Source organism: Pelobates fuscus, chromosome 4 (assembly GCF_036172605.1).
Source record: "Pelobates fuscus isolate aPelFus1 chromosome 4, aPelFus1.pri, whole genome shotgun sequence".
NCBI lineage: Eukaryota > Metazoa > Chordata > Amphibia > Anura > Pelobatidae > Pelobates > Pelobates fuscus.
Genome location: NC_086320.1, coordinates 390,507,809 through 390,526,666, shown reverse-complemented (window position 1 = coordinate 390,526,666; position 18,858 = coordinate 390,507,809). Strand labels below are relative to the sequence as shown.

At 51.9% G+C, this 18,858-nt stretch overlaps 1 protein-coding gene and 1 pseudogene across 5 annotated transcripts in view; one reads left to right on the top strand and one right to left on the bottom strand.

Annotated features, from left to right (window-relative positions):
- SLC4A2 (solute carrier family 4 member 2) overlaps nt 1-18,858 on the bottom strand; it is a 245,456-nt gene that overhangs the window by 170,106 nt on the left and 56,492 nt on the right. For 2 of the 5 annotated variants that reach the window (XM_063452939.1, XM_063452938.1), the window contains exon 2: nt 3,110-3,313. In XM_063452939.1, the coding sequence (XP_063309009.1) occupies nt 3,110-3,169 (60 nt within the window). In that variant the 5' untranslated portion in view covers nt 3,170-3,313. Of the gene's footprint in view, nt 1-1,685; nt 1,849-3,109; nt 3,314-11,691; nt 11,748-18,858 lie in introns of those variants that run through there. The other 3 variants (XM_063452940.1, XM_063452942.1, XM_063452941.1) reach the window with 3 other exon arrangements.
- Nucleotides 5,446-18,858, top strand: part of LOC134609508 (uncharacterized) — a 28,274-nt pseudogene continuing 14,861 nt past the window's right edge.

Here is an 18,858-nt window from a genome sequence, read left to right as displayed (position 1 = left end):
TAATGCGCGCAGTAGTGGGTGCGCAGTAGTGGGAGCGCAGTATAACGCGCGCAGTAGTGGGAGCGCAGTATAATGCGCGCAGTAGTGGGAGCGCAGTAGTGGGAGCGCAGTATAACGCGCGCAGTATAACGCGCGCAGTAGTGGGAGCGCAGTATAATGCGCGCAGTAGTGGGAGCGCAGTAGTGGGAGCGCAGTATAACGCGCGCAGTAGTGGGAGCGCAGTATATTGCGCGCAGTAGTGGGAGCACAGTATAACGCGTGCAGTAGTGGGAGCGCAGTATAATGCGCGCAGTAGTGGGAGCGCAGTAGTGGGAGCACAGTATAACGTGCGCAGTAGTGGGAGCGCAATAGTGGAAGCGCAGTATAACGCGCGCAGTAGTGGGAGCACAGTATAACGCGAGCAGTAGTGGGAGCGCAGTATAACGCACGCAGTAGTGGGAGCGCAGTATAACGCGCGCAGTAGTGGGAGCGCAGTATAATGCGCGCAGTAGTGGGAGCGCAGTAGTGGGAGCACTGTATAACGCGCGCAGTAGTGGGAGCGCAGTATAACGCGCGCAGTAGTGGGAGCGCAGTATAATGCGCGCAGTAGTGGGAGCGCAGTAGTGGGAGCGCAGTATAATGCGCGCAGTAGTGGGAGCGCAGTAGTGGGAGCGCAGTATAACGCGCGCAGTCGTGGGAGCGCAGTAGTGGGAGCGCAGTATAACGCGCGCAGTAGTGGAGCGCAGTAGTGGGAGCGCAGTATAACGCGCGCAGTAGTGGAAGCGCAGTATAACGCGCGCAGTAGTGGGAGCGCAGTATAACGCGCGCAGTAGTGGGAGCGCAGTATAACGCGCGCAGTAGTGGGAGTGCAGTATAATGCGCGCAGTAGTGGGAGCGCAGTAGTGGGAGCGCTGTATAACGCGCGCAGTAGTGGGAACGCAGTATAATGCGCGCAGTAATGGTAGCGCAGTAGTGGGAGCGCAGTATAGCGCGCGCAGTAGTGGGAGCGCAGTATAACGCACGCAGTAGTGGGAGCGCAGTAGTGGGAGCGCAGTATAACGCGCGCAGTAGTGGGAGCGCAGTATAACGCTCGCAGTAGTGGGATCGCAGTATAACGCGCGCAGTAGTGGGAGCGCAGTAGTGGAAGCGCAGTATAACGCGCGCAGTAGTGGGAGCGCAGTATAACGCGCGCAGTAGTGGGAGCGCAGTATAACGCGCGCAGTAGTGGGAGTGCAGTATAATGCGCGCAGTAGTGGGAGCGCAGTAGTGGGAGCGCTGTATAACGCGCGCAGTAGTGGGAACGCAGTATAATGCGCGCAGTAATGGTAGCGCAGTAGTGGGAGCGCAGTATAGCGCGCGCAGTAGTGGGAGCACAGTATAACGCACGCAGTAGTGGGAGCGCAGTAGTGGGAGCGCAGTATAACGCGCGCAGTAGTGGGAACGCAGTATAATGCGCGCAGTAATGGTAGCGCAGTAGTGGGAGCGCAGTATAGCGCGCGCAGTAGTGGGAGCGCAGTATAATGCGCGCAGTAATGGTAGCGCAGTAGTGGGAGCGCAGTATAGCGCGCGCAGTAGTGGGAGCGCAGTATAACGCACGCAGTAGTGGGAGCGCAGTATAACGCGCGCAGTAGTGGGAGCGCAGTATAACGCTCGCAGTAGTGGGATCGCAGTATAACACACTAACTCCATACAGCTTGGCCACTTACTTGGTTTAGTAAGAAGTCCATAGAGTCTGAGACAGATCAGAGCCAGATAAAGTGGGTCACATGGTAGGCACAGCAAGGATTATCTACCTTCTAGGCATCACATCAGCTGTTAACCCTTACCGCACCAAAGGTAATTCCTGACTTCCTTCCGGCACACGACAATTAATCTTTTGCTGAGCCGAATATTTAACCCCTCCCCAGCCATAGCGACCCTAATGTGTAACTAGGTGAGGCTGGAAACAGACGGCCTCAGTTACTGATTAACAGGAGAACAAATAGTATGGAAGCTCTGTAATCAGTCTGATAGTGAGCCACAAACAGCTCCTAGATACCTTCTATCATCTATTCACTGAGAGTGCGGCACCTGGGCACCTATATCATCTATCATCTATTCACTGAGAGTGCGGCACCAGGGCACCTATAGAATCTATCATCTATTCACTGAGAGTGCGGCACCTGGGCACCTATATCATCTATCATCTATTCACTGAGAGTGCGGCACCAGGGCACCTATAGAATCTATCATCTATTCACTGAGAGTGCGGCACCAGGGCACCTATATCATCTATCATCTATTCACTGAGAGTGCGGCACCAGGGCACCTATAGAATCTATCATCTATTCACTGAGAGCAGCACCAGGGCACCTATAGAATCTATCATCTATTCACTGAGAGTGCGGCACCAGGGCACCAATATGATCTATCATCTATTCACTGAGAGCAGCACCAGGGCACCTATAGAATCTATCATCTATTCACTGAGAGTGCGGCACCAGGGCACCTATAGAATCTATCATCTATTCACTGAGAGTGCGGCACCAGGGCACCAATATGATCTATCATCTATTCACTGAGAGCAGCACCAGAGAATTCACTGAGAGTGCGGCACCAGGGCACCAATATGATCTATCATCTATTCACTGAGAGTGCGGCACCAGGGCACCTATATCATCGATCATCTATTCGCTGAGAGCAGCATCAGGGCACCTATAGAATCTATCATCTATTCACTGAGAGGGGTATCTGACACCTATAGATTCTATAATATGAGAGTGCTAGGTTTCACCTATAGAATCTATCATCTAGGACAGCAGGGAGTGGTACTCAGACTAGGACAGCAGGGAGTGGTACTCAGACTAGGACAGCAGGGAGTGGTACTCAGACAGCAGGGAGTGGTACTCAGACTAGGACAGCAGGGAGTGGTACTCAGACAGCAGGGAGTGGTACTCAGACTAGGACAGCAGGGAGTGGTACTCAGACAGCAGGGAGTGGTACTCAGACTAGGACAGCAGGGAGTGGTACTCAGACAGCAGGGAGTGGTACTCAGACAGCAGGGAGTGGTACTCAGACTAGGACAGCAGGGAGTGGTACTCAGACAGCAGGGAGTGGTACTCAGACTAGGACAGCAGGGAGTGGTACTCACACTCTGGATAGCTGATGATACAATATCATGAATCTCGGAAGATACCTCGGAACTGTTCATTGCACGGGGAGGGGTGAGACCTCCGATAGCAGTATCGCACCAAATTGATTTGAGTGGAGGCGTATGACCATCTAGAGGTGGAAGGGAGTGTCAGCCTTTCTCTTTATCTCGCTCACGGAACTGAAGCCTTTGGGACAACATAACCTGAGATGGAGACAGAACATAAATGCATTAATGCTGTAGGGCTATATATCTGTGAACATAGAGATCAAATAATGACATTAAGACATGACTGCTCTATCTAGTGTATCAGTACATGGTAAAGAGACCCTCTGTGCAGTCTGTAATGTATATTGTATAGTACAGGCGTGTAATTCCTGAATTACCCCTCGCATTGATAGAAATAATCCAGCAGCGAGGTCCATATATGGAGGAGAACAGGTAATAAGGTGTCTGTGGGCTCCGCTCAGGGAAGAGATAACTGAAGGTTAATGTAAAAAAAATACAGCAGAAAAGCACGAATTAGCTGTGATGGTAAATCTGCAGGCCGCGTGGCTTCGCTAATAATAGCAGGTAATGGATCCACACAATAACAAAAACAGCAACAACAACAAAAAACGCATCAACAAACTATTTGTTTACCGACACGATTGAACAGCTAAGGAAAGAATAATCACCACCTTGCCCCTCTATTTCACAACCACACCTGGATCATGCCTTTCCTACCCTTCAGACTTTCTCTCTGGCTACTGAACAAAAGGTGGCTGCATTTCTCCTAACCTCTAGCCCCACCACTTGCCCTCTTGATCCTGTCCCGTCTCACCTTATCAGATCTCTCGCCCCTTGTCTTGTGTCTTCCTTAATACACATCTTCAACTTCTCTCTCTCTCTTCTGGCATTGTCCCTGCTGTCCTTAAACATGCTACTGTAGTGCCCATCTGTGGCGAGCAGAACCTTGCCACGGGTTCTTGGAGGCCTCCTGCCTCAGGACTATGGGCCTTGCTAAATACCTTTGCCCAATGCACTTTAAAAGGCTCCATTCATGTGAATGATGTATTTTTGTACTCCAGACAGAGAGACCGACTGTTGGCCCCAATTACCTGGAACTGTTTTGGGCATTGGACCATGTGCACGGTCGGTCAAAAATATGACTTCCATGGCAATCCCGAACCCCTGAACCGATCTGGCTGATTTTTGGAAATGTTGGTCCCCCAGATCGGGGCTATCAGGGGATGTGGACTTTTGTGGAGTTTCCATGTGTTTTGGGGTAGTTTTGGGGTGTTGTTAAAATGTATGGTTTCTGTGCCTGGAGATAATGAGTTTAGTAGAGTTCCTGACTCATTTATTTCTCAGGCACAGGGAAGGGATTACCCTGTTTTGTGTGGGAGTGTCCTGGATTTGAGAACCAATATAATTAAAGTGTGTACCTTGTCATATTCCCCTCTCAGGTCCAGTGGGGAATGCCCCTGGAATATGTATCCGGAAACCCCTTGCATGGGGAGCTGCATATAAGGCTGCATGTGGCTCCCATTAAACCAGTTCCCCTTCACCCTCAACATAGAGCCTCATCTCATGTGTGGAGGAAACCGCTATATTAACTCTTGGGATTGCTATACTCATACTCCCTTGGATTATAATCACTAGCTCTTGTAAGAGCTATCTTGCTTTACTCTCTGGATTGGGAGAGTTCTTCCCATTGGAAGCTGGATCGTGGTCTTGGGTTCAGGGTGGGTGGAGAACACCTGTAACGCTGGCTGCGGGGTTTATGATGGGTATGGTGTCTAGAGTGCTTGGAGCGCTCGGTGAGCACTAGGAAGCTTCGATTGGCGGAGGCACCCAGTCGGGGTGCCAAGCGGTCCGCCACATCTGGTGGAAAGCGGTGGGATGGCTTCCTAGCGAGAGGGGAAGCATCCTGGAGACACCGTTTTTGGATTATTACAAATTGAGGGCAACGCTAGTATTCGTACAGTGCCCCTCTCTACAGCGGTATGGAACCAGATAGTCCCCAGGCAGCGTTCAAATAAGAGGAGAAGGATGACCCGGACTGGAGGGATGCAGCCCGGAAAGATGTCTGGTATGAGGCCCTGGAGGGTGTACAGTGTCAGCTGGGCGAGAGTCTCCCCAGTGAAGAGCAGCGGTTACAAATGCGAGTGGCCCTGCGAATGCCTCTCCTCAGAGAGGAGCCCGTGGATGAGTAGGTGACTGAGCTCGAGAGCCTGGTATGGAAGGAGCTTTGGCTAGACTACGCATACCAGGCACTATGGTAGTACACGATTCAGCATGCCTCATGGATGTCTGAGCACGAGGTGAGACAAGACCTGACATCTTTGGTGACAATGGAGTGGGAGCTGGAGCAGGATTACCAACACCGGCTCAGCTCATTTTGGCCCCAATATACCCTGCAGGGAGAACAGGAGAGCTGGGTGGCAGACCCAGACCTACAACCCTACAGCTGGGGAGACCTGGCTGAGGTACCTCCTGCTTCACTACCAGCTTCCTGGGAAGTCCCTCAGTTGGCAGGTGGAGATGGGGGTCTCTCCACCGGCCCTACAGGTATGTTGGGCAGCCTGCCTAGATTCCCAACCACAGCCGGGAGTAGGGACAGTCGGTCCTACTCCCCAGCGGCAGCTTACCTTACACAGAGAGGAGACAATCCCCAGTGGCAGTCGGATATACTGGGAGAGGGGACAGCTGGTTCCTCTCCCCCACTACAGGGGGACCTTACAGACTGGTCCTGGGAGGAACCCCAACTGGCAGGTGGAGATGGGACCGAGGTCTCTCCACCAGCCCTACAGGGATGCTGGGTTCCCCTTCTCTACCCCAGCTGGAAGTACCAGGAGGGAGGACAGTCGGTCCTACTCCTCAACGGCAGCATACCGTACAGGGAGAGAGGATAATCTGTCCCCCTCCCCAGTGACAGGGGGAGCCCCGGATAGTGGAGACGACCGGTCCCACTTCCCCACGACAGATGCCCACCCCAGCTCTGGAGATAGTGGATGGGAAGACAGTCTCCACTAACCATATCCCAGCTAAAGGCTGGTATCCGGGCAGAGAGCAGTTGGCCTCTGCCCTCCCCTATCCCTTTATCCAGGGCCTGATTTACACAGGCCATCCTAACGGAAGAGCTGGCACCAGGGCAGAGCGCAGCTGGCCTTTGCCCTACCTGTCCCCGTATTATTGAGCCTGAGGCCCAGCAGGCTCCCACAGCAGAAGCAATGCCTACAGGACAGAGCAGCACTGGCCTCTGCCCTACCGGTCCATTTGTTCTGGAACCTGACGACCCACTGACCTACCCAGCTGCAATGCTGGCTACGGGGCAGAGCAGTGCTGCTCTCTGCCCACCAAGTACCCACAACTCCATGCCTGTGAGTATAAGAGAGACCAGGAGTGACGGACGTCAACTCAACAGCTTTGGACATATAGGACAGATCCAGGCCCCGGAGGTCACAAGGTCAGCTACTTGTTGGGTAGGCTGCCTGACAAACTCAGGTACCGACTGGCAGCAGGTCAGGTACCTGGTTAATTTTACCTTGTATCTTTTCTGTGCCTGGAGATAATGGAGTTTAGTACAGTTCCTGACTCAATTATCTCCCAGGCACAGGGGAGGGATTACCCTGCATCCGCCCCTTTCTTACGCAAAATTATTATCGCCATTTATATAGCGCCAATAGATTCCGTAGCACTTTACAATATTATGAGAGGAGGGATTTAACTATAAATAGGACAATTACAAGAAAACTTACAGGAACAATAGGTTGAAGAGGACACTGCTCAAACGAGCTTACAGTCTATAGCAGGTGGGGTGTAAAACACATTAGGACAGGATGCTACTAAGGAGCTTAAATAGAAAAAATCTCAGGCACTCCCTGTGATTGTTTCCAGGCAGACTTATTGCAACGTTTCGACCTGTTATCAAGCTTGATAAAGACCTTAACAGGTCGAAACGTTGCAATAAATCTGCCCGGAAACAATTACAGTGAGTGCCTGAGATTTTTCTATTTATACATATTTATACATATTCCTTGTGTTTTTTTGCTGACCCATGCTCAGAAGCACCCTGGATTGAATTGTTGAGGCTGAATGCGACCCTACCTTTTTTTCTGCTACTAAGGAGTTTGTCCATGCTCTAGTAATTTCCCGCATGGATTATTGTAACCCTCACCTAATTGGTCTTCCCATAAACCGTATTGCCCCGCTACAGTCTGTAATGAATGCGGCAGATAGACTAATTTTCCTCTCCTGTCACTTCTCACACCTCTTTTAGGGGAGGTCACTCTCTCTGGCAGAGAATGGGTTAATGAGAGATCGCACTCTCTGGCAGGGAATGGGTTAATGAGAAGTTACACACTCTGGCAGGGAATGGGTTAATGAGAGCTCATATTCTCTGTATCCTATAGGAGTCGATTCAAGGTACTAATTCACACCTATAAAGCATTGACCAATTCTAGCCCCTCACAGATCCATAGCTATGCCCCTTCTCGGTCTCTCCACTCTGCCCGTGACTTTCTCCTGTACGCTGCTCGCACCTGTACGGTCAACTCACGCTTGCAGGACTTCTCAGTTGCTCCTTTCCTTTGGAATAGCCTGCCTACGACCATCAAGCTCTCCTCTAGTCTTCAATCGTCATACGGTCAGGCAGGGAATGGGTTAATGGGATGGCACACTCTCTGGCAGGGAATGGGTTAATGAGAGGTCACACTCTCTGGCAGAGAATGGGTTAATAAGAAGTCACACTGGCAGATCACTCTCTCTAGCAGGGAATGGGTTAATGAGAGGTCACACGGTCTGGCAGGGAATGGGTTAGAGATCTCTCTCTGGCAGGGAATGGGTTAATGAGAGATTACTCTCTCTGGCAGGGAGGTCACACTGTCTGGCAAGGAATGGGTTAATGAGAGATCACTCTCTCTGGCAGGGAGGGCACACTGTCTGGCAGGGAATGGGTTAATGAGAGGTCACACTCTCTGGCAGGGAATGGGTTAATGAGAAGTCACACTCTCTGGCAGGGAATGGGTTAATGAGAAGTCACACTCTCTGGCAGATAAATGGTTAATGAGAGGTCACACTCTCTGGCAGTGAATTGGTTAATGAGAGGTCACTGTCTGGCAGGGAATGGGTTAATGAGGTCACTGTCTGGCAGGGAATGGGTTAATGAGAGGTCACATTCTTTGGCAGGGAATGGGTTAATGAGAGATCACACTCTCTGGCAAGGAATGGGTTAATGAGAGGTCTCTCTCTGGCAGGGAATGGGTTAATGAGAGGTCACACTCTCTGGCAGGGAATGGGTTAATGAGAGGTCAAACTCTCTGGCAAGGAATGGGTTAATGAGAGGTCACACTCTCTGGCAGGGAATGGGTTAATGAGAGGTCACACTCTCTGCCAGGGAATGGGTTAATGAGAGGTCACACTCTCTGGCAGGGAATGGGTTAATGCAAGGTCACACTGGCAGGGAATGGGTTAATGAGAAGTCACACTCTCTGGCAGGGGATGGGTTAATGAGAGGTGACACTCTCTGGCAGGAAATGGGTTAATGAGAGGTCACACACTCTGGCAGGGAATGAATTAATGAGAGGTCACACTCTGGCAAGGAATGGGTTAATGAGAGGTCACACTCTGCAAGGAATGGGTTCATGAGAGGTCACACTCTCTGGCAGGGAATGGGTTAATGAGAGTTCACACTCTCTGGCAGGGAATGGGTTATTGAGAGATCACACTCTCTGGCAGGGAATGGGTTAATGAGAGGTCACACTCTCTGGCAGGGAATGGGTTAATGAGAAGTCACACTCTCTGGCAGGGAATGGGTTAATGAGAAGTCACACTCTCTGGCAGAGAAATGGTTAATGAGAGGTCACACTCTCTGGCAGTGAATGGGTTAATGAGAGGTCACTGTCTGGCAGGGAATGGGTTAATGAGAGGTCACTGTCTGGCAGGGAATGGGTTAATGAGGTCACTCTCTGGCAAGGAATGGGTTAATGAGAGGTCACACTCTCTGGCAGGGAATGTGTTAATGAGAGGTCACACTCTCTGGCAAGGAATGGGTTAATGAGATGTCACACTCTCTGGCAGGGAATGGGTTAATGAGAGGTCACTCTCTCTGGCAGGGAATGGGTTAATGAGAGATCACTCTCTCTGGCAGGGAATGGGTTAATGAGAAGTCACACTCTCTGGCAGGGAATGGGTTAATGAGAGGTCACTCTCTCTGGCAGGGAATGGGTTAAGGAGAGATCACCCTCTCTGGCAGGGAATGGGTTAATGAGAGGTTACACACTCTGGCAGGGAATGGGTTAATGCGAGGTCACACTGGCAGGGAATGGGTTAATGAGAGATCACACTCTCTGGCAAGGAATGGGTTAATGAGATGTCACACTCTCTGGCAAAGAATGGGTTAATGAGAGGTCTCTGTCTGGCAGGGAATGGGTTAATGAGAGGTCACTCTCTCTGGCAGGGAATGGGTTAATGAGAGGTCACGCTCTCTGGCAGGGAATGGGTTAATGAGAGGTCACTCTCTCTGGCAGGGAATGGGTTAATGAGAGATCACCCTCTCTGGCAGGGAATGGGTTAATGAGAGGTTACACACTCTGGCAGGGAATGGGTTAATGCGAGGTCACACTGGCAGGGAATGGGTTAATGAGAGATCACACTCTCTGGCAGGGAATGGGTTAATGAGAGATCACACTCTCTGGCAGGGAATGGGTTAATGAGAGACCACACTCTCTGGCAGGGAATGGGTTAATGTGAGGTCACACTGGCAGGAAATGGGTTAATGGGAGATCACACTGTCTGGCAGGGAATGGGTTAATAAGAGGTCACACTCTCTGGCAGGGAATGGGTTAATGAGATGTCACACTCTCTGGCAAGGAATGGGTTAATGAGAGGTCACACACTCTGGCAGGGAATGGGTTAATGCGAGATCACTCTGGCAGGGAATGGGTTAATGAGAGATCACACTCTCTGGCAGGGAATGGGTTAATGAGAGATCACACTGTCTGGCAGGGAATGGGTTAATGAGAGATCACACTCTCTGGCAGGGAATGGGTTAATGAGAGGTCACTCTCTCTGGCAGGGAATGGGTTAATGAGAGGTCATTCTCTCTGGCAGGGAATGGGTTAATGAGAGGTCACTCTCTCTGGCAGGGAATGGGTTAATGAGAGGTCAAACTCTCTGGCAGGGAATGGGTTAATGAGAGGTCAGTCTCTCTGGCAGGGAATGGGTTAATGAGAGGTCACTCTCTCTGGCAGGGAATGGGTTAATGAGAGGTCACTCTCTGGCAGGGAATGGGTTAATGAGAGGTCTCTCTCTGGCAGGGAATGGGTTAATGAGAGGTCACTCTCTCTGGCAGGGAATGGGTTAATGAGAGATCACTCTCTCTAGCAGGGAATGGGTTAATGAGAGGTCACTCTCTGGCAGGGAATGGGTTAATGAGAGGTCACTCTCTCTGGCAGGGAATGGGTTAATGAGAGGTCACTTTCTCTGGCAGGGAATGGGTTAATGAGAGGTCACTCTCTCTGGCAGGGAATGGGTCACTCTCTCTGGCAGGGAATGGGTTAATGAGAGGTCACTCTTTCTGGCAGGGAATGGGTTAATGAGAGGTCACTCTCTCTGGCAGGGAATGGGTTAATGAGAGGTCTCTCTGGCAGGGAATGGGTTAATGAGAGGTCACACTCTCTGGCAGGGAATGGGTTAATGAGAGGTCACTCTCTCTGGCAGGGAATGGGTTAATGAGAGGTCACACTCTCTGGCAAGGAATGGGTTAATGAGAGGTCACACTCTCTGGCAGGGAATGGGTTATGGAGAGGTCAGTCTCTCTGGCAGGGAATGGGTTAATGAGAGGTCACACTCTCTGGCAGGGAATGGGTTAATGAGAGGTCACTCTCTGGCAGGGAATGGGTTAATGAGAGGTCACTCTCTCTGGCAGGGAATGGGTTAATGAGAGGTCACTCTCTCTGGCAGGGAATGGGTTAATGAGAGGTCTCTCTGGCAGGGAATGGGTTAATGAGAGGTCACTCTCTCTGGCAGGGAATGGGTTAATGAGAGGTTACACTCTCTGGCAGGGAATGGGTTAATGAGAGGTCACTCTGGCAGGGAATGGGTTAATGAGAGGTCACTCTCTCTGGCAGGGAATGGGTTAATGAGAGGTTACACTCTCTGGCAGGGAATGGGTTAATGAGAGGTCACTCTTTCTGGCAGGGAATGGGTTAATGAGAGGTCTCTCTCTCTGGCAGGGAATGGGTTAATGAGAGGTCACTCTCTCTGGCAGGGAATGGGTTAATGAGAGGTCACTCTCTCTGGCAGGGAATGGGTTAATGAGAGGTCACTCTCTCTGGCAGGGAATGGGTTAATGAGAGGTCACTCTCTCTGGCAGGGAATGGGTTAATGAGAGGTCACTCTCTCTGGCAGGGAATGGGTTAATGAGAGGTCTCTCTCTGGCAGGGAATGGGTTAATGAGAGGTCACTCTCTCTGGCAGGGAATGGGTTAATGAGAGGTCACTCTCTCTGGCAGGGAATGGGTTAATGAGAGGTCACTCTCTCTGGCAGGGAATGGGTTAATGATGGGCAAGGGGAGTAAAGGGTTAATCCGGGCTCACCTCTCATTCCTGGTGCTGCCGGCTCAGAATCATGTGACCCCCTTTCAGTCAGTCACATGGAGCGCACTGCTTCCTGGGAAATCACCCCTCCTCTGTTCTACTGACTTTAAGGGGGGCTCTATACTGACTGACTGTAGGGGGGCCTCTATACTGACTGACTGTAGGGGGGGCTCTATACTGACTGACTGTAGGGGGGGCTCTATACTGACTGACTGTAGGGGGGCCTCTATACTGACTGACTGGAGGGGGGCCTCTATACTGACTGACTGGAGGGGGGGTCTCTATACTGACTGACTGGAGGGGGGGCTCTATACTGACTGACTGTAGGGGGGCTCTATACTGACTGACTGGAGGGGGGGTCTCTATACTGACTGACTGGAGGGGGGGCTCTATACTGACTGACTGTAGGGGGGCTCTATACTGACTGACTGTAGGGAGGGCTCTATACTGACTGACTGAGGGGGCCTCTATACTGACTGACTGTAGGGGGCTCTATACTGACTGACTGTAAGGGGGCTCTATACTGACTGATTCTAGGGGGGCTCTATACTGACTGATTCTAGGGGGGCTCTATACTGACTGACTGTAGGGGGCTCTATACTGACTGACTGTAAGGGGGCTCTATACTGACTGACTGTAGGGGGCTCTATACTGACTGACTGTAAGGGGGCTCTATACTGACTGACTGTAAGGGGGCTCTATACTGACTGACTGTAGGGGGGCTCTATACTGACTGACTGTAGGGGGGCTCTATACTGACTGACTGTAGGGGGGCTCTATACTGACTGACTGTAAGGGGGCTCTATACTGACTGACTGTAAGGGGGCTCTATACTGACTGACTGTAGGGGGCTCTATACTGACTGACTGTAAGGGGGCTCTATACTGACTGACTGTAAGGGGGCTCTATACTGACTGACTGTAGGGGGGCTCTATACTGACTGACTGTAGGGGGGCTCTATACTGACTGACTGTAGGGGGGCTCTATACTGACTGACTGTAGGGGGGGGGCTCTATACTGACTGACTGTAAGGGGGTCTCTATACTGACTGACTGGAGGGGGGGTCTCTATACTGACTGACTGGAGGGGGGCCTCTATACTGACTGACTGGAGGGGGCTCTATACTGACTGACTGTGGGGGGGTGGCTCTATACTGACTGATTGTAGGGGGGGCTCTATACTGACTGACTGTAGGGGGGTCTCTATACTGACTGACTGTAAGGGGGGCTCTATACTGACTGACTGTAGGGGGGCCTCTATACTGACTGACTGGAGGGGGGGTCTCTATACTGACTGATTGTAAGGGGGTCTCTATACTGACTGACTTTAAGGGGGGCTCTATACTGACTGACTGTAGGGGGGCCTCTATACTGACTGACTGTAGGGGGGTGGCTCTATACTGACTGACTGTAGGGGGGCCTCTATACTGACTGACTGTAGGGGGGCTCTATACTGACTGACTGGAGGGGGGGTCTCTATACTGACTGACTGGAGGGGGGGCTCTATACTGACTGACTGTAGGGGGGCTCTATACTGACTGACTGGAGGGGGGGTCTCTATACTGACTGACTGGAGGGGGGGCTCTATACTGACTGACTGTAGGGGGGGCTCTATACTGACTGATTGTAGGGAGGGCTCTATACTGACTGACTGAGGGGGCCTCTATACTGACTGACTGTAGGGGGCTCTATACTGACTGACTGTAAGGGGGCTCTATACTGACTGATTCTAGGGGGGCTCTATACTGACTGATTCTAGGGGGGCTCTATACTGACTGACTGTAGGGGGCTCTATACTGACTGACTGTAAGGGGGCTCTATACTGACTGACTGTAGGGGGCTCTATACTGACTGACTGTAAGGGGGCTCTATACTGACTGACTGTAAGGGGGCTCTATACTGACTGACTGTAGGGGGGCTCTATACTGACTGACTGTAGGGGGGCTCTATACTGACTGACTGTAGGGGGGCTCTATACTGACTGACTGTAAGGGGGCTCTATACTGACTGACTGTAAGGGGGCTCTATACTGACTGACTGTAGGGGGCTCTATACTGACTGACTGTAAGGGGGCTCTATACTGACTGACTGTAAGGGGGCTCTATACTGACTGACTGTAGGGGGGCTCTATACTGACTGACTGTAGGGGGGCTCTATACTGACTGACTGTAGGGGGGCTCTATACTGACTGACTGTAGGGGGGGGGCTCTATACTGACTGACTGTAAGGGGGTCTCTATACTGACTGACTGGAGGGGGGGTCTCTATACTGACTGACTGGAGGGGGGCCTCTATACTGACTGACTGGAGGGGGCTCTATACTGACTGACTGTGGGGGGGTGGCTCTATACTGACTGATTGTAGGGGGGGCTCTATACTGACTGACTGTAGGGGGGTCTCTATACTGACTGACTGTAAGGGGGGCTCTATACTGACTGACTGTAGGGGGGCCTCTATACTGACTGACTGGAGGGGGGGTCTCTATACTGACTGATTGTAAGGGGGTCTCTATACTGACTGACTTTAAGGGGGGCTCTATACTGACTGACTGTAGGGGGGCCTCTATACTGACTGACTGTAGGGGGGTGGCTCTATACTGACTGACTGTAGGGGGGCCTCTATACTGACTGACTGTAGGGGGGGCTCTATACTGACTGACTGTAGGGGGGCCTCTATACTGACTGACTGTAGGGGGGCTCTATACTGACTGACTGTAGGGGGGCCTCTATACTGACTGACTGTAGGGGGGCCTCTATACTGACTGACTGTAGGGGGGCCTCTATACTGACTGACTGGAGGGGGGCCTCTATACTGACTGACTGGAGGGGGCTCTATACTGACTGACTGTGGGGGGGTGGCTCTATACTGACTGATTGTAGGGGGGGCTCTATACTGACTGACTGTAGGGGGGTCTCTATACTGACTGATTGTAAGGGGGTCTCTATACTGACTGACTGTAAGGGGGGCTCTATACTGACTGACTGTAGGGGGGCCTCTATACTGACTGACTGGAGGGGGGGTCTCTATACTGACTGACTGGAGGGGGGGCTCTATACTGACTGACTGTAGGGGGGGCTCTATACTGACTGACTGGAGGGGGGGTCTCTATACTGACTGACTGGAGGGGGGGCTCTATACTGACTGACTGTAGGGGGGGCTCTATACTGACTGATTGTAGGGAGGGCTCTATACTGACTGACTGAGGGGGCCTCTATACTGACTGACTGTAGGGGGCTCTATACTGACTGACTGTAAGGGGGCTCTATACTGACTGATTCTAGGGGGGCTCTATACTGACTGATTCTAGGGGGGCTCTATACTGACTGACTGTAGGGGGCTCTATACTGACTGACTGTAAGGGGGCTCTATACTGACTGACTGTAGGGGGCTCTATACTGACTGACTGTAAGGGGGCTCTATACTGACTGACTGTAAGGGGGCTCTATACTGACTGACTGTAGGGGGGCTCTATACTGACTGACTGTAGGGGGGCTCTATACTGACTGACTGTAGGGGGGCTCTATACTGACTGACTGTAGGGGGGGGGCTCTATACTGACTGACTGTAAGGGGGTCTCTATACTGACTGACTGGAGGGGGGGTCTCTATACTGACTGACTGGAGGGGGGCCTCTATACTGACTGACTGGAGGGGGCTCTATACTGACTGACTGTGGGGGGGTGGCTCTATACTGACTGATTGTAGGGGGGGCTCTATACTGACTGACTGTAGGGGGGTCTCTATACTGACTGATTGTAAGGGGGTCTCTATACTGACTGACTGTAAGGGGGGCTCTATACTGACTGACTGTAGGGGGGCCTCTATACTGACTGACTGGAGGGGGGGTCTCTATACTGACTGACTGGAGGGGGGGCTCTATACTGACTGACTGTAGGGGGGGCTCTATACTGACTGACTGGAGGGGGGGTCTCTATACTGACTGACTGGAGGGGGGGCTCTATACTGACTGACTGTAGGGGGGGCTCTATACTGACTGATTGTAGGGAGGGCTCTATACTGACTGACTGAGGGGGCCTCTATACTGACTGACTGTAGGGGGCTCTATACTGACTGACTGTAAGGGGGCTCTATACTGACTGATTCTAGGGGGGCTCTATACTGACTGATTCTAGGGGGGCTCTATACTGACTGATTCTAGGGGGGCTCTATACTGACTGACTGTAAGGGGGCTCTATACTGACTGACTGTAAGGGGGCTCTATACTGACTGACTGTAGGGGGGCTCTATACTGACTGACTGTAGGGGGGCTCTATACTGACTGACTGTAGGGGGGCTCTATACTGACTGACTGTAGGGGAGCTCTATACTGACTGACTGTAGTGGGCTCTATACTGACTGACTGGAGGGGGGCTCTATACTGACTGACTGTAGGGGGGGCTCTATACTGACTGATTGTAGGGAGGGCTCTATACTGACTGACTGAGGGGGCCTCTATACTGACTGACTGTAGGGGGCTCTATACTGACTGACTGTAAGGGGGCTCTATACTGACTGATTCTAGGGGGGGCTCTATACTGACTGATTCTAGGGGGGCTCTATACTGACTGACTGTAAGGGGGCTCTATACTGACTGACTGTAGGGGGCTCTATACTTACTGACTGTAAGGGGGCTCTATACTGACTGACTGTAGGGGGGCTCTATACTGACTGACTGTAGGGGGGCTCTATACTGATTGACTGTAGGGGGGCTCTATACTGACTGACTGTAGGGGGGCTCTATACTGACTGACTGTAGGGGGGCTCTATACTGACTGACTGTAGGGGGGCTCTATACTGACTGACTGTAGGGGGGCTCTATACTGACTGACTGTAGGGGGGGGGCTCTATACTGACTGACTGTAAGGGGGCCTCTATACTGACTGACTGGAGGGGGGGTCTCTATACTGACTGACTGGAGGGGGGCCTCTATACTGACTGACTGGAGGGGGCTCTATACTGACTGACTGTGGGGGGGTGGCTCTATACTGACTGATTGTAGGGGGGGCTCTATACTGACTGACTGTAGGGGGGTCTCTATACTGACTGATTGTAAGGGGGTCTCTATACTGACTGACTGTAAGGGGGGCTCTATACTGACTGACTGTAGGGGGGCCTCTATACTGACTGACTGGAGGGGGGGTCTCTATACTGACTGACTGTAGGGGGGGCTCTATACTGACTGACTGGAGGGGGGGTCTCTATACTGACTGACTGGAGGGGGGGCTCTATACTGACTGACTGTAGGGGGGGCTCTATACTGACTGATTGTAGGGAGGGCTCTATACTGACTGACTGAGGGGGCCTCTATACTGACTGACTGTAGGGGGCTCTATACTGACTGACTGTAAGGGGGCTCTATACTGACTGATTCTAGGGGGGCTCTATACTGACTGATTCTAGGGGGGCTCTATACTGACTGACTGTAAGGGGGCTCTATACTGACTGACTGTAGGGGGCTCTATACTGACTGACTGTAAGGGGGCTCTATACTGACTGACTGTAAGGGGGCTCTATACTGACTGACTGTAGGGGGGCTCTATACTGACTGACTGTAGGGGGGCTCTATACTGACTGACTGTAGGGGGGCTCTATACTGACTGACTGTAGGGGGGGGCTCTATACTGACTGACTGTAAGGGGGTCTCTATACTGACTGACTGGAGGGGGGTCTCTATACTGACTGACTGGAGGGGGGCCTCTATACTGACTGACTGGAGGGGGCTCTATACTGACTGACTGTGGGGGGGTGGCTCTATACTGACTGATTGTAGGGGGGCTCTATACTGACTGACTGTAGGGGGGTCTCTATACTGACTGATTGTAAGGGGGTCTCTATACTGACTGACTGTAAGGGGGGCTCTATACTGACTGACTGTAGGGGGGCCTCTATACTGACTGACTGGAGGGGGGGTCTCTATACTGACTGACTGGAGGGGGGGCTCTATACTGACTGACTGTAGGGGGGGCTCTATACTGACTGACTGGAGGGGGGGTCTCTATACTGACTGACTGGAGGGGGGGCTCTATACTGACTGACTGTAGGGGGGGCTCTATACTGACTGATTGTAGGGAGGGCTCTATACTGACTGACTAAGGGGGCCTCTATACTGACTGACTGTAGGGGGCTCTATACTGACTGACTGTAAGGGGGCTCTATACTGACTGATTCTAGGGGGGCTCTATACTGACTGATTCTAGGGGGGCTCTATACTGACTGACTGTAAGGGGGCTCTATACTGACTGACTGTAAGGGGGCTCTATACTGACTGACTGTAAGGGGGCTCTATACTGACTGACTGTAGGGGGGCTCTATACTGACTGACTGTAGGGGGGCTCTATACTGACTGACTGTAGGGGGGCTCTATACTGACTGACTGTAGGGGGGCTCTATACTGACTGACTGTAGGGGAGCTCTATACTGACTGACTGTAGGGGAGCTCTATACTGACTGACTGTAGTGGGCTCTATACTGACTGACTGGAGGGGGGCTCTATACTGACTGACTGTAGGGGGGGGCTCTATACTGACTGATTGTAGGGAGGGCTCTATACTGACTGACTGAGGGGGCCTCTATACTGACTGACTGTAGGGGGCTCTATACTGACTGACTGTAAGGGGGCTCTATACTGACTGATTCTAGGGGGGGCTCTATACTGACTGATTCTAGGGGGGCTCTATACTGACTGACTGTAAGGGGGCTCTATACTGACTGACTGTAGGGGGCTCTATACTTACTGACTGTAAGGGGGCTCTATACTGACTGACTGTAGGGGGGCTCTATACTGACTGACTGTAGGGGGGCTCTATACTGATTGACTGTAGGGGGGCTCTATACTGACTGACTGTAAGGGGGCTCTATACTGACTGACTGTAGGGAGGGCTCTATACTGACTGACTGTATGGGGGGCTCTATACTGACTGACTGTAAGGGGGCTCTATACTGACTGATTGTAGGGGGGCTCTATACTGACTGATTGTAGGGGGGCCTCTATACTGACTGACTGTAAGGGGGCTCTATACTGACTGACTGTAAGGGGGCTCTATACTGACTGACTGTAAGGGGGCTCTATACTGACTGACTGTAGGGGGGGCTGTATACTGACTGACTGTAAGGGGGCTCCATACTGACTGACTGTGGGGGGGGTGGCTCTATACTGACTGACTGTAGGGG